Here is a 12,184-nt window from a genome sequence, read left to right on the forward strand (position 1 = left end):
CAATGCTCTATTTTCCGGCTACCCGGATAAAGCACTAAATAAACTTCAGTTAGTGCTAAATACGGCTGCTAGAATCCTGACTAGAACCAAAAAATTTGATCATATTACTCCAGTGCTAGCCTCTCTACACTGGCTTCCTGTCAAAGCAAGGGCTGATTTCAAGGTTTTACTGCTAACCTACAAAGCATTACATGGGCTTGCTCCTACCTATCTCTCTGATTTGGTCCTGCCGTACATACCTATACGTACGCTACGGTCACAAGACGCAGGCCTCCTAATTGTCCCTAGAATTTCTAAGCAAACAGCTGGAGGCAGGGCTTTCTCCTATAGAGCTCCATTTTTATGGAACGGTCTGCCTACCCATGTCAGAGACGCAAACTCGGTCTCAACCTTTAAGTCTTTACTGAAGACTCATCTCTTCAGTGGGTCATATGATTGAGTGTAGTCTGGCCCAGGAGTGGGAAGGTGAACGGAAAGGCTCTGGAGCAACGAACCGCCCTTGCTGTCTCTGCCTGGCCGGTTCCCCTCTTTCCACTGGGATTCTCTGCCTCTAACCCTATTACAGGGGCTGAGTCACTGGCTTGCTGGGGCTCTCTCATGCCGTCCCTGGAGGGGGTGCGTCACCTGAGTGGGTTGATTCACTGTTGTGGTCATCCTGTCTGGGTTGGCGCCCCCCCCCCCCCCCCCTTGGGTTGTGCCGTGGCGGAGATCTTTGTGGGCTATACTCAGCCTTGTCTCAGGATGGTAAGTTGGTGGTTGAAGATATCCCTCTAGTGGTGTGGGGGCTGTGCTTTGGCAAAGTGGGTGGGGTTATATCCTTCCTGTTTGGCCCTGTCCGGGGGTGTCCTCGGATGGGGCCACAGTGTCTCCTGACCCCTCCTGTCTCAGCCTCCAGTATTTATGCTGCAGTAGTTTATGTGTCGGGGGGCTGGGGTCAGTTTGTTATATCTGGAGTACTTCTCCTGTCCTATTCGGTGTCCTGTGTGAATCTAAGTGTGCGTTCTCTAATTCTCTCCTTCTCTCTTTCTTTCTCTCTCTCGGAGGACCTGAGCCCTAGGACCATGCCCCAGGACTACCTGACATGATGACTCCTTGCTGTCCCCAGTCCACCTGGCCATGCTGCTGTTCCAGTTTCAACTGACCTGAGCCCTAGGACCATGCCCCAGGACTACCTGACATGATGACTCCTTGCTGTCCCCAGTCTACCTGGCCATGCTGCTGCTCCAGTTTCAACTTCCACCTGACTGTGCTGCTGCTCTAGTTTCAACTGTTCTGCCTTATTATTATTCGACCATGCTGGTCATTTATGAACATTGAACATCTTGACCATGTTCTGTTATAATCTCCACCCGGCACAGCCAGAAGAGGACTGGCCACCCCACATAGCCTGGTTCCTCTCTAGGTTTCTTCCTAGGTATTGGCCTTTCTAGGGAGTTTTTCCTAGCCACCGTGCTTCTCCACCTGCATTGCTTGCTGTTTGGGGTTTTAGGCTGGGTTTCTGTACAGCACTTTGAGATATCAGCTGATGTACGAAGGGCTATATAAATAAATTTGATTTGATTTGATTTGATAGAGGTTGCTCTCCGGTTTTGTGATGAAACAAAGGTGTGGTTGTATTTATTACTGCCACTGGGTCTTCTTGTCTCGGCCTTTAGGCCTATATATCATGGTGGCAAGGTATATGAATGAACAGATTGTAGTGCAAACAACGCTATTATCACAACACATGGTTTGTAATATGGCAATTTTTTCCTGGCTTGGCTTCCCTAGTGATTTTACCCACGCACCACCACTGTTTATACACACCGCATATTTATACATACACACACAAATATACACTTGACATGGCTCAATGTAATATCTACTGCTGTACATATCATTCTTAGTATATCTTGTCTAAATTCTTCCAGTGTACATGCGTATAGATTGCATTTTGATTACTGTTACAGTGCTATTTAGGTTAATTGGATTCGTCCTGAACACATTTGAATACCTACTCATTCCAGGGTTTTTCTTTATTTTTTACATTGTAGAATAGTGGTGAAGGCATCAAAACTATGAAATAATACATATGGAATCATGTATGACTGAGGAGTATACCACCTCAGTCATCGGCTTGATCAATAAGTGCATCGACTTCGTCGTCCCCAAAGTGACCGTACAAACATTTCCCAACCAGAAGCCATGGATTACAGGCAACTTCCACACGGAACACTAATCCGGTTGAATATAAGAAATCCCGCTATACCCTCCAACGAACCAGCAAACAGGCAAAGTGTCAATACAGGACTGAGAATGAATCCTACTACACCGGCTCTGACGCTCGTCGGATGTGGCAGGGCTTGAAAACTATTAGACTACAAAGGGAAACCCAGCCGCGAGCTGTCCAGTGACACGAGCCTACCAGATGAGCTAAATGCTTTTTACGCTCGCTTGTAGGCAAGCAACACCGAAGCATGCATGAGAGCACCAGCGGTTCCGGACGACTGTGTGATCACACTCTCCGTAGCCGATGTGAGCAAGACCATTAAACATGTTAACAAGCCGCGGAGTCAGATTACCAGGACGTGTACTCAAAGCATGCATGGACCAACTGGCAAGTGATTTCACTGACTTTGTCAACCTCTCTATGGCCGAGTCTGTAATACCAACATGTTTCAAACAGACCACCATAATCCCTGTACACAAGAAAGCGAAGGTAACCTGCCTAAATGATTACCACCCCGTTGCACTCATATCAGTAGTCATGAAGTGGTTTGAAAGGCTGGTCATGGGTCACATCAACACCATCATGCCAGAATCCCTAGACCCATTCCAAAAATCGCATACCGTCCCCTACAGATCCACAGATGACGCAATCTCTATTGCACTCCACACTGACCTTTCCCACCTGGACAAAAGGAACACCTACGTGAGAATGCTTTTCATTGACTACAGCTCAGCGTTCAACACCATAGTGCCCACAAAGCTTATCACTAAGCTAAGGACTAAACACCGCCCTCTGCAACTGGACCCTGGACTTCCTGACTTGCCGCCCCCAGTTCATAAGGGTAGGTAACAACACATCTGCCACGCTGATCCTTAACACTGGGGCCCCTCAGTGATGTGTGCCCAGTCCAATCCTGTACTCCCTGTTCACCCATGACTGCGTGGCCAAGCACAACTCCAACACCAAAATGAAGTTTGCTGCGACACAACAGTGGTAGGCCTGATCAACAACAACGATGAGCCAGCCTAGAGGGAGGAGGTCAGAGACCTGGCAACCTCTCAATGTGAGCAAGACAAAGGAGCTGATCGTGGACTACACGAAAAGGAGGGCTGAACAGACCCCCATTAACAGCAACAGGACTGAAGTGGCGTTAAGTTCCTTGGTGTTCACATCAACAACAAACTATCATAGTCCAAACACACCAAGACAGTCGTGTAGAGGGCGCGACACCTTTTCCCCCTCAGGAGACTGGGTCCTCAGATCCTCAAAAGGTTCTACAGCTGCAACATCGAGAGCATCCTGACCAGTTGCATCACTGCCTGGTATGGCAACTGCTATGCATCTGACCGCAAGGCGCTACAGAGGGTAGTGCGTATGGCCCAGTACGTCACTGGGGCCAAGCCTCCTGACATCCAGGACCTATATTCTAGGCTGTGTCAGAGGAATGCCCCAAAAATGGTCAAAGACTCCAGCCACACAAGTCATAGACTGTTCTCTCTGCTACCGCACGGCAAGCCATACCGGAGTGCCAAGTCTAGGTCCAAGAGGCTTCTAAACAGCTTCTACCCCCAAGCCATACGACTGCTGAACAACTAAACTAATCTAATGGCCACCCGGACTATTTACATTGACCCCCCCTTTGTTATTACACTGCTACTACTCGCTGTTTATTATCTATGCATAGTCACTTTACAAATTTACAAACTTTACCTCAACTGACCTGTACCCCCACACATTGACTCGGTACCGGTACCCCCTGTATATAGTCTCGTTATTGTTATGTACATTTCTTGTTACTTTTTGATTGATTAGATAAAAAACGTTAGTTTATTTAGTGAATATTTTATTAACTGTTTTGTTGGTTAAGGGCTTGTAAGTAAGCATTTCACGGGTAAGATCTATTACACCTGTTGTATTCGGCGCATGTGACAAATAAAATTTGATTTGAAAAGCTTGCACAATGGAAAAACTCTGCTGAAATAGATGTTTTTAGTCCAGTGTAAGGCTCAATCTGAACAGGGAAACTGGCCCCAAAACCTGGCTGTGTGTGGGAGAGCTCTCTGGATTCTGTCTTGTATTCGGTTTGAAACAAATTGTCCCTTGTGGGAATATATGTAACCTTCTATTATTCTTATAGGAGATATGGGAGGGGCTGAGTGGCTTTGTCCCATCTGTGACTGACAGCTGACCTGAACCACTGGGTGTGGTGCAGGCTTGGCAGGCTCCAATGATCCCTCCTCCTCCAGCATGGCCGGGGCGACAAAGCTGAAGCCCCGGAAGAGCTGGTGAGCTCCGGCACTGGGTGGAACGCCTGGGGAGTCTGGGGAGAGGTCAGAGAGAGCACAAGGTCTTATACACAGATGCACACATACACGCACACACACTTCATGATAGACTGCCTTGCTCCAAGGCAATGTAAGCAACATACAAATAGCAACCATTTTAGGATTGCTACCGCTTTCACATTTCATTACCATTGATATGATAAGAGTGTGGTCTGATTCAGTCAGACCTGGTCTGTTGTCATGCTAGGACAAGTTACTCTCGACAACGTTAACCTCGTACCTTTGGGTGTGCGGGAGGTGAACTCGGAGTCAAAGTAGAAGGTGTCGTCCGGTCGGGCCACCGCCGGCTTGAACGGGGGATGGATTTCTCGCCGGAACAGTTTCTGAAAGGGTTCAAATAGTTTCTGAAGAGGTTCAAACCAGGGGTGAAAGTACTGTAGACTTCATTTCTAACAGGTACGGGACATTTCTGTGCACAAGCTATTTTATGGGTCTAATAGGATAAATGTCCTTTTTAACTGTAAAAATGTACAGCATTACCTAATGTGGTATAAGCACCACCAGTCATGATGCTTTTCATCTGATTGTCAAACAAATCACTTCAAACAGCAGGCTCCCTGTGCATGTTCCTCCACTCTAAACTAACCTCAGCATTCAAACAGTAGGCTCCCTGTGCATGCCCCTCCACTCTATACTAATCCCAGCATTCAAAGAGTAGGCTCCCTGTGCATGCTCCTCCACTCTAAACTAATCCCAGCATTCAAAGAGTAGGCTCCCTGTGCATGCTCCTCCACTCTAAACTAATCCCAGCATTCAAACAGTAGGCTCCCTGTGCATGCCCCTCCACTCTATACTAATCCCAGCATTCAAAGAGTAGGCTCCCTGTGCATGCCCCTCCACTCTAAACTAATCCCAGCATTCAAACAGTAGGCTCCCTGTGCATGCCCCTCCACTCTAAACTAATCCCAGCATTCAAACAGTGCACGGTGCACCTGCCATTTACAGAATAGAAAGAGACATCGGTCACAAAACACCAAAAAGTATAATGACATTCGGCGATTGTCACACTAGGCTTATTCTGGTGGCCTGATTGAGGCGTCTTGCTGGCTTGTGCACGTCTTGGTGAGTCATCTCCGTCTTTGCAGAAATTCATTCAGCGTTCACATCGAACCACACTGCATTTTGGAGCGTATATCACCCGTTTCAACTCCATTTGCCAATGTGTCATTGAACGGACAGGCGGTAATAATAAATGGTGCAATAGCCTACACTTTTATTGCCATTATTCTTGAAATGATTGTGATTGATGTTTTATCGGTACAGCGTTTCCCCCCCGCTATTTATTTTACCGGTACTCGGTTGCGGACCGGCTTACTTTCACCCCAGGCTAAAGTAATGGCGACTTGGGAATTACTGAAGAACATGGCTCCTTCTAAAATGCTAATTGAATGATAATCTGGTTCCCTGATGGAACTGTAGTATGTGGTGTCGGAAGAGGTGCCACTCACATTCCAGTCAATGGTGGAGAAGAAAGCGTGGCGTTTGATCTCCTCGGCACCATCCGCCCCCGACCCTGTCCAACCAATCACACCGTTTGTATGGATTACTGCATACAACCTACGCCAGAGCTCTATGCTTTTAACATAAAATAGGCCTTATTATACCAAAGTAATTACTCTCCTAGTGGAACAACCACTGTAATTAGCTTGTCATTAGCTAGTGGGTAAGTACATACTGTATAGTTACGGACAACTCACCCAGTCTGTTGGTGGGGTTCCTCTTGAACAGAGCTCTGAGGAGACTTTGGGCCTCTGAACTCAGGAACTGGGGCATTCCCAACCTTGCCCTGCAGGGGGAGACATTGTTATATCCAAAAGGCTAATAAATAGTAGCCTGGCTTATCCAGATTCAACGCTGCGGAACGTTCACCATTGTTTTCCTGAACGCAGCTTTCAGTCTGGTTCATCCAGGCTAAATAAATATACAGCCTGTAACAATTTCCAATTTCAATCTCTGGCAAGAGCTCTGGTGGAAATTCCTGCAGTCAGCACGCCAATTGCACACTCCATCAAAATGCCACAGATGTCTCAAGTTGTGTTCTTTGACAAAACTGCACGTTTTAGAGTGGCCTTTTATTGTCCCCAGCACAAGGGGCACCTGTGTAATGATCATGCTGTTTAATCAGCTTCTTGAAATATCACACCCGTCAGGTGGATGGATTATCCTGGCAAAGGACACACACTTAGTAACATGGTTGTAAACAAATTTGTGCAAACATTTTGAGAGAAACACACTTTTTTGTGCGTACATAACATTTTTGTTTAATGTAGTAGAACTCTGGGCCCATATCCACAAAGTGTCTCAGAGTAGGATTGCTGATCTAGGCTGGATTTGTCTTTTAGATCATAATGAATAAGATTATATGGACAGATTGTAGATCAGCACTCTAACGCTTAGTGGATACGGGGCCTGATAATTAAGGAAAAGGGGGATACCTAGTCAGTTGTACAAATGAATGCACTCAACTAAAATGTGTCTTCCTCATTTAACTCAACCCCTCTGAATCAGAGGTATGGGGGTCTGCCTTAATCGACATCCACGTCATCGGCGTCTGGGGAAGAGTGGGTTAACTGCATACAGACACTAGCCTGTGATTGTGTCTACTTACTTGAGGATCAGGTTCATGGTCTCTTTGCGGTCCTTTCCTTGGAACGGTAGCGATCCAGTCAGCATCTCAAACTGTGAAACAAATACAACCACCATATTTTTTTAAAACCCCATGCCTTTGACATTCAATTCTATTCTAGGGCTCTGACGCAAACACACACATCATATTCATGTTTGTTTGATTGTCTGCATTACAAGGGTTGTGTCCAAATGGAAGAAAACAGATAAACAGGAAGGAACTACCTGAACTTGTCAAACTAATGATCATTTTCATATGCAAAGCGTTTTACTATGTTGTGGACTAATGAATATGACCCCAGAGACCTCGTTGTGTGGTGCCAGGACAACCTCTCCCTCAACGTGGCCAGGACAACCTCTCCCTCAACGTGATCAAGACAAAGGAGATGATTGTGGACCACAGGAAAAGGAGGACCGAGCACACCCCCATTCTCATCAACAGGGCTGTAGTGGAGGAGATTGAGAGCTTCAAGTTCCTTGGTGTCCACATCAACAAACGATCATGGTCCAAGCGCAAAAGACAGTCGTAAAGAGGAAATTACAAAACCTATTCCCCTTCAGGAGAGTGAAAAGATTTGGCACGGGTCCTCAGATCCTCAAAAAGGTTCTACAGCTGCACCATCGAGAGTATCCTGACTGGTTGCATCACTGCCTGGCATGGCAACTGCTCGGGCCTCCGACCGCAAGGCCTTACAGAGGGTGTAATGCGTACGGTCCAATCACTGGGGCCAAGCTTCCTGCCATCCAGGACCTCTATACCAGGTGGTGTCAGAGGAAGGCCCTAAAAATAGTCAAAGACTCCAGCCACCCTAGTCATAGCTCTCTCTGCTACCGCACGGCAAGCGGTACCGGAGCGCCAAGTCCAAGAGGCTTCTAAACAGCTTCTACCCCCAAGCCATGATACTATCCAGGTCTGTGCCCAAACAATTCAAGCTTCTACTTTAAAAAATCCACCTTTCCAGAAACACTGTTGCGGCTTGCTATAGACCCCCTTCAGCCCCCAGCTGTGCCCTGGACACCATATGTGAATTGATCGCCCCCAATCTATCTCCAGAGTTCGTACTGTTAGGTGACCTAAACTGGGACATGCTTAACACACCGGCCATCCTACAATCTAAGCTAGATGTCCTCAATCGCACACAAATTATCAAGGAAACTACCAGGTACAACCCTAAATCCGTAACCAGTGGCACACTCTTAGATATCATCCTGACCAACTTGCCCTCCAAATACACCTCTACGGTATTCAACCAGGATCTCAGCGATCACTGCCTCATTGCCTGCGTGCGTAATGGGTTTGCTGTCAAACAACCACCCCTCATCACTGCCAAATGCTCTAACACTTCAGCGAGCAGGCCTTTCTAATCGACCTGGTGCGAGTATCCTGGTAGGATATTGACCTCATCTCGTCAGTAGAGGATGCCTGGTTGTTCTTTAAAAAGTGCTTTCCTGATCATCTTAAATGTAGAACTAAGAACAGATATAGCCCTTGGTTCACTCCAGACTTGACTGCCCTTGACCAGCACAAAACCATCCTGTGGCGTTCTGCATTTGCATCGAATAGCTCCCGCAATATGCAACTTTTCAGGGAAGTCAGAGACCAATATACTCAGTCAGTTTGAGAAAGCTTGCCTTAGCTTTCCTAAACAGAAATTTGCATCCTGTAGCACTAATGGCAAAACGTTTTGGAACACCGTAAAGTCCATAGAGAATGAGAGCACCTCCTCCCAGCTAGGATAGAAACAGTGTCACCACCGATAAATCTACAATAATCGATCATTTAAATAAGCATTTCTCTACGGCTGGCCATGCTTTCCACCTGGCTACCCCTACTCCGGCCAACATCTCAGCACCCCCTGCAGCAACTTTCCCAAGCCCCCCCACGCTTCTCCTTCACCCAAATCTAGACAAATGATGTTCTGAAAGAGCTGCAAAATCTAGATCCCTATAAATCAGCTGGGTTAGACAATCTGGACCCTCTCTTTCTAAAATTAACAGCCAAAATTGTTGCGACCCCTATTACTAGCCTATTCAACCTCTTTCGTATCGTCTGAGATCCCCAAAGATTGGAAAGCTGCCGCGGTCATCCCCCTCTTCAAAGGGGGAGACACTCTAGACCAAAACTGTTATAGACCTATATCATCCTGCCCTGCCTTTCTAAAATATTCAAAAGCCAAGTTAACAAACAGATCACAGACCATTTCGAATCCCACCACCTGGTTTCCGAGCTGGTCATAGGTGCACCTCAGCCACGCTCGAGGTCCTAAACAATATCATAACCGCCATCGATAAGAGACAATACTGTGCAGCTGTATTCATCGACCTGGCCAAGGCTTTCGACTGTCAATCACCGCATTATCGGCAGACTCAACAGCTGTGGCTTCTCAAATGACTGCTTCGACTGGTTCACCAACTACTTCTCAGACAGAGTTCAGTGTGTCAAATCGGAGGGCCTGTTGTCCGGGCCTCTGGCAGTCTCTATGGGGGTGCCACAGGGTTCAATCCACGGGCCGACTCTTCTCTCTGTATATTTCAATGGTGTCGCTCTTGCTGCTGGTGATTCTCTGATCCACCTCTACGCAGACGACACCATTCTGTATACTTCTGGCCCTTCTTTTGGACACTGTGTTAACTAACCACCAGACGAGGTTCAATGCCATACAACTCTCCTTCCGTGGGCTCCAACTGCTCTTAAATGCAAGTTAAATTTAAATGCATGCTCTTCAACCAATCGATGCCCACCTGCCCGTCCGTCCAGCATCTCACTACTCTGGACGGTTCTGACTTAGAATATGTGGACAACTACAAATACCTAGGTGTCTGGTTAGACTGTAAACTCTCCTTCCAGACTCACATCAAACATCTCCAATCCAAAATTACATCTAGAATCGGCTTCCTACTTCGCAACAAAGCCTCCTTCACTCCAGCAGGTATATTTCACTGGTCATCCCCAAAGCCAACGCCACCTTCCAATGACTGGAACGAATAGCAAAAGTAACTGAAGCTGGAGTCTAATATCTCCGTCTCTAACTTTAAGCATCAGCTGTCAGAGCAGCTTACTGTACCTGTACACAGCCAATCTGTAAATAACACACCCAACTACCTCATCCCCATATTGTTACTTATCCTCTTGCACCCCAGTATCTCTACTTGCACATCATCATCTGCACATTTATCACTCCAGTGTTAATGCTACATTTTAATTATTTTGCCTCTATGGCCTATTTATTGCCTTTACCTCCCTACTCTTCTACATTTGCACACACTGTACATGGATGTTTCTATCGGGCTCTGACGAAGGCCGTGAGGCAGATACGTATAGTTGAAGTCACAAGTTTACATACACCTTAGGCAAATACATTTAAAAACTTAGATTTTTCCCATTCCTGACATTTAATCCTAATAAAAATTCCCTGTCTTAGATCAGTTAGGATCACCACTTTATTTTAAGAATGTGAAATGTCACAATAATAGAAGAGAGAATGATTTATTTCAGCTTTAATTTCTTTCATCACATTCCCAGTGGGTCAGAAGTTTACATACACTCAATTAGTATTTGGTAGCGTTGCCTTTAAATTGTTTAACTTGGGTCAAATGTTTCGGGTAGCCTTCCACAAGCTTCCCACAATAAGTTGGGTGAATTTGGAACATTCCTCCTGACAGAGCTGTTGTAACTGAGTCAGGTTTGTAGGCCTCTTTGCTCGCACATGCTTTTTCAGTTCTGCCCACACATTTTCTATAGGATTGAGGTCAGGGCTTTGTGATGGCCACTCCAATACCTTGACCTTGTTGTCCTTAAGACAATTTGCCACAACTTTCTAAGTATGCTTGAAGTCCATTTGGAAGACCCATTTGCGACCAAGCTTTAACTTCCTGACTGATGTATTGAGATGTTGCTTCAATATATCCACCCTCATGATGCCATCTATTTTGTGAAGTGCACCAGTCCCTCCTGCAGAAAAGCACCCATGTGGTGGACATGATGCTGCCACCCCCATGCTTCACGGTTGGGATGGTGTTTTTCGGCTTGTAAGCCTCCCCCTTTTTCATCCAAACATAAAGATGGTCATTATGGCCAAACAGTTCTATTTTTGTTTCATCAGACCAGAGGACATTTCTCCAAAAAGTACGATCTTTGTCCCCATGTGCAGTTTCAAACTGTAGTCTGGCTTTTTTACGGCGGTTTTGGAGCAGTGGCTTCTTCCTCGCTGAGGGGACTTTTAGGTTATGTCGATATAGGACTCGTTTTACTGTGGATATAGATACTTTTGTTCCTGCTTCCTCCAGCATCTTCACAAGGTCCTTTGCTGCTGTAGTGAGATTGTTTTGCACTTTTGCACTTTTCGCACCAAAGTACATTCATCTCTAGGAGACAGAACACCTCTCCTTCCTGAGCGGTATGATGGCTGTGTGGTCCCATGGTGTTTATACTTGCGTACTATTGTTTGGACAGATGAACATGGTACCTTCAGGCATTTGGAAATTGCTTCCAAGGATGAACCAGACTTGTGGAGATCTACAATCTTTTTCTGAGGTCTTGGCTGATTTCTTTGGATTTTCCCATGATGTCAAGCAAAGAGGCACTGAGTTTGAAGGTAGGCCTTGAAATACATCCACAGGTCCCCCGCCAATTGACTCAAATGATGTCAATTAACCCATCAGAAGCTTCTAAAGCCATGACATCATTTTCTGGAATTTTCTAAGCTGTTTAAACTCAGTGTATGTAAACTTCTGACCCACTGGAATTGTGATACAGTGAATTATACGTGAAATAATCTGTCTGTAAACAATTGTTGGAAAAATGACAAACCAAAGTTTGACAAAACATTTGTGGAGTGGTTGAAAAACGAGTTAATGACTCCAGCCTAAGTGTACGTAAACCTCCGACTTAAACTGTAAGCTTATTGAAGATCCGTGATACTACAGTGGGCGGTTTCCTTTTCCTCCTCATCTTGTCCAACTGTTGCCATGCACCTGCAAAAAGATTGCTCAGATGTGCGAGTGC

At 46.0% G+C, this 12,184-nt stretch overlaps 1 protein-coding gene across 3 annotated transcripts in view; it reads right to left on the reverse strand.

Annotated features, from left to right (window-relative positions):
- Positions 1–12,184, reverse strand: part of rps6ka1 (ribosomal protein S6 kinase a, polypeptide 1) — a 114,071-nt gene that overhangs the window by 17,262 nt on the left and 84,625 nt on the right. For all 3 annotated transcript variants that reach the window (XM_020470336.2, XM_020470337.2, XM_020470335.2), the window contains 5 exons: positions 7,163–7,233; positions 6,252–6,340; positions 6,003–6,067; positions 4,775–4,877; positions 4,399–4,529 (listed from right to left, as the gene is read on the reverse strand). In XM_020470336.2, the coding sequence (XP_020325925.1) occupies positions 4,399–4,529; positions 4,775–4,877; positions 6,003–6,067; positions 6,252–6,340; positions 7,163–7,233 (459 nt within the window). The remainder of the gene's footprint in view (positions 1–4,398; positions 4,530–4,774; positions 4,878–6,002; positions 6,068–6,251; positions 6,341–7,162; positions 7,234–12,184) is intronic.

Source organism: Oncorhynchus kisutch, linkage group LG14 (genome assembly GCF_002021735.2).
Source record: "Oncorhynchus kisutch isolate 150728-3 linkage group LG14, Okis_V2, whole genome shotgun sequence".
Classification (NCBI taxonomy): Eukaryota; Metazoa; Chordata; class Actinopteri; order Salmoniformes; family Salmonidae; genus Oncorhynchus; species Oncorhynchus kisutch.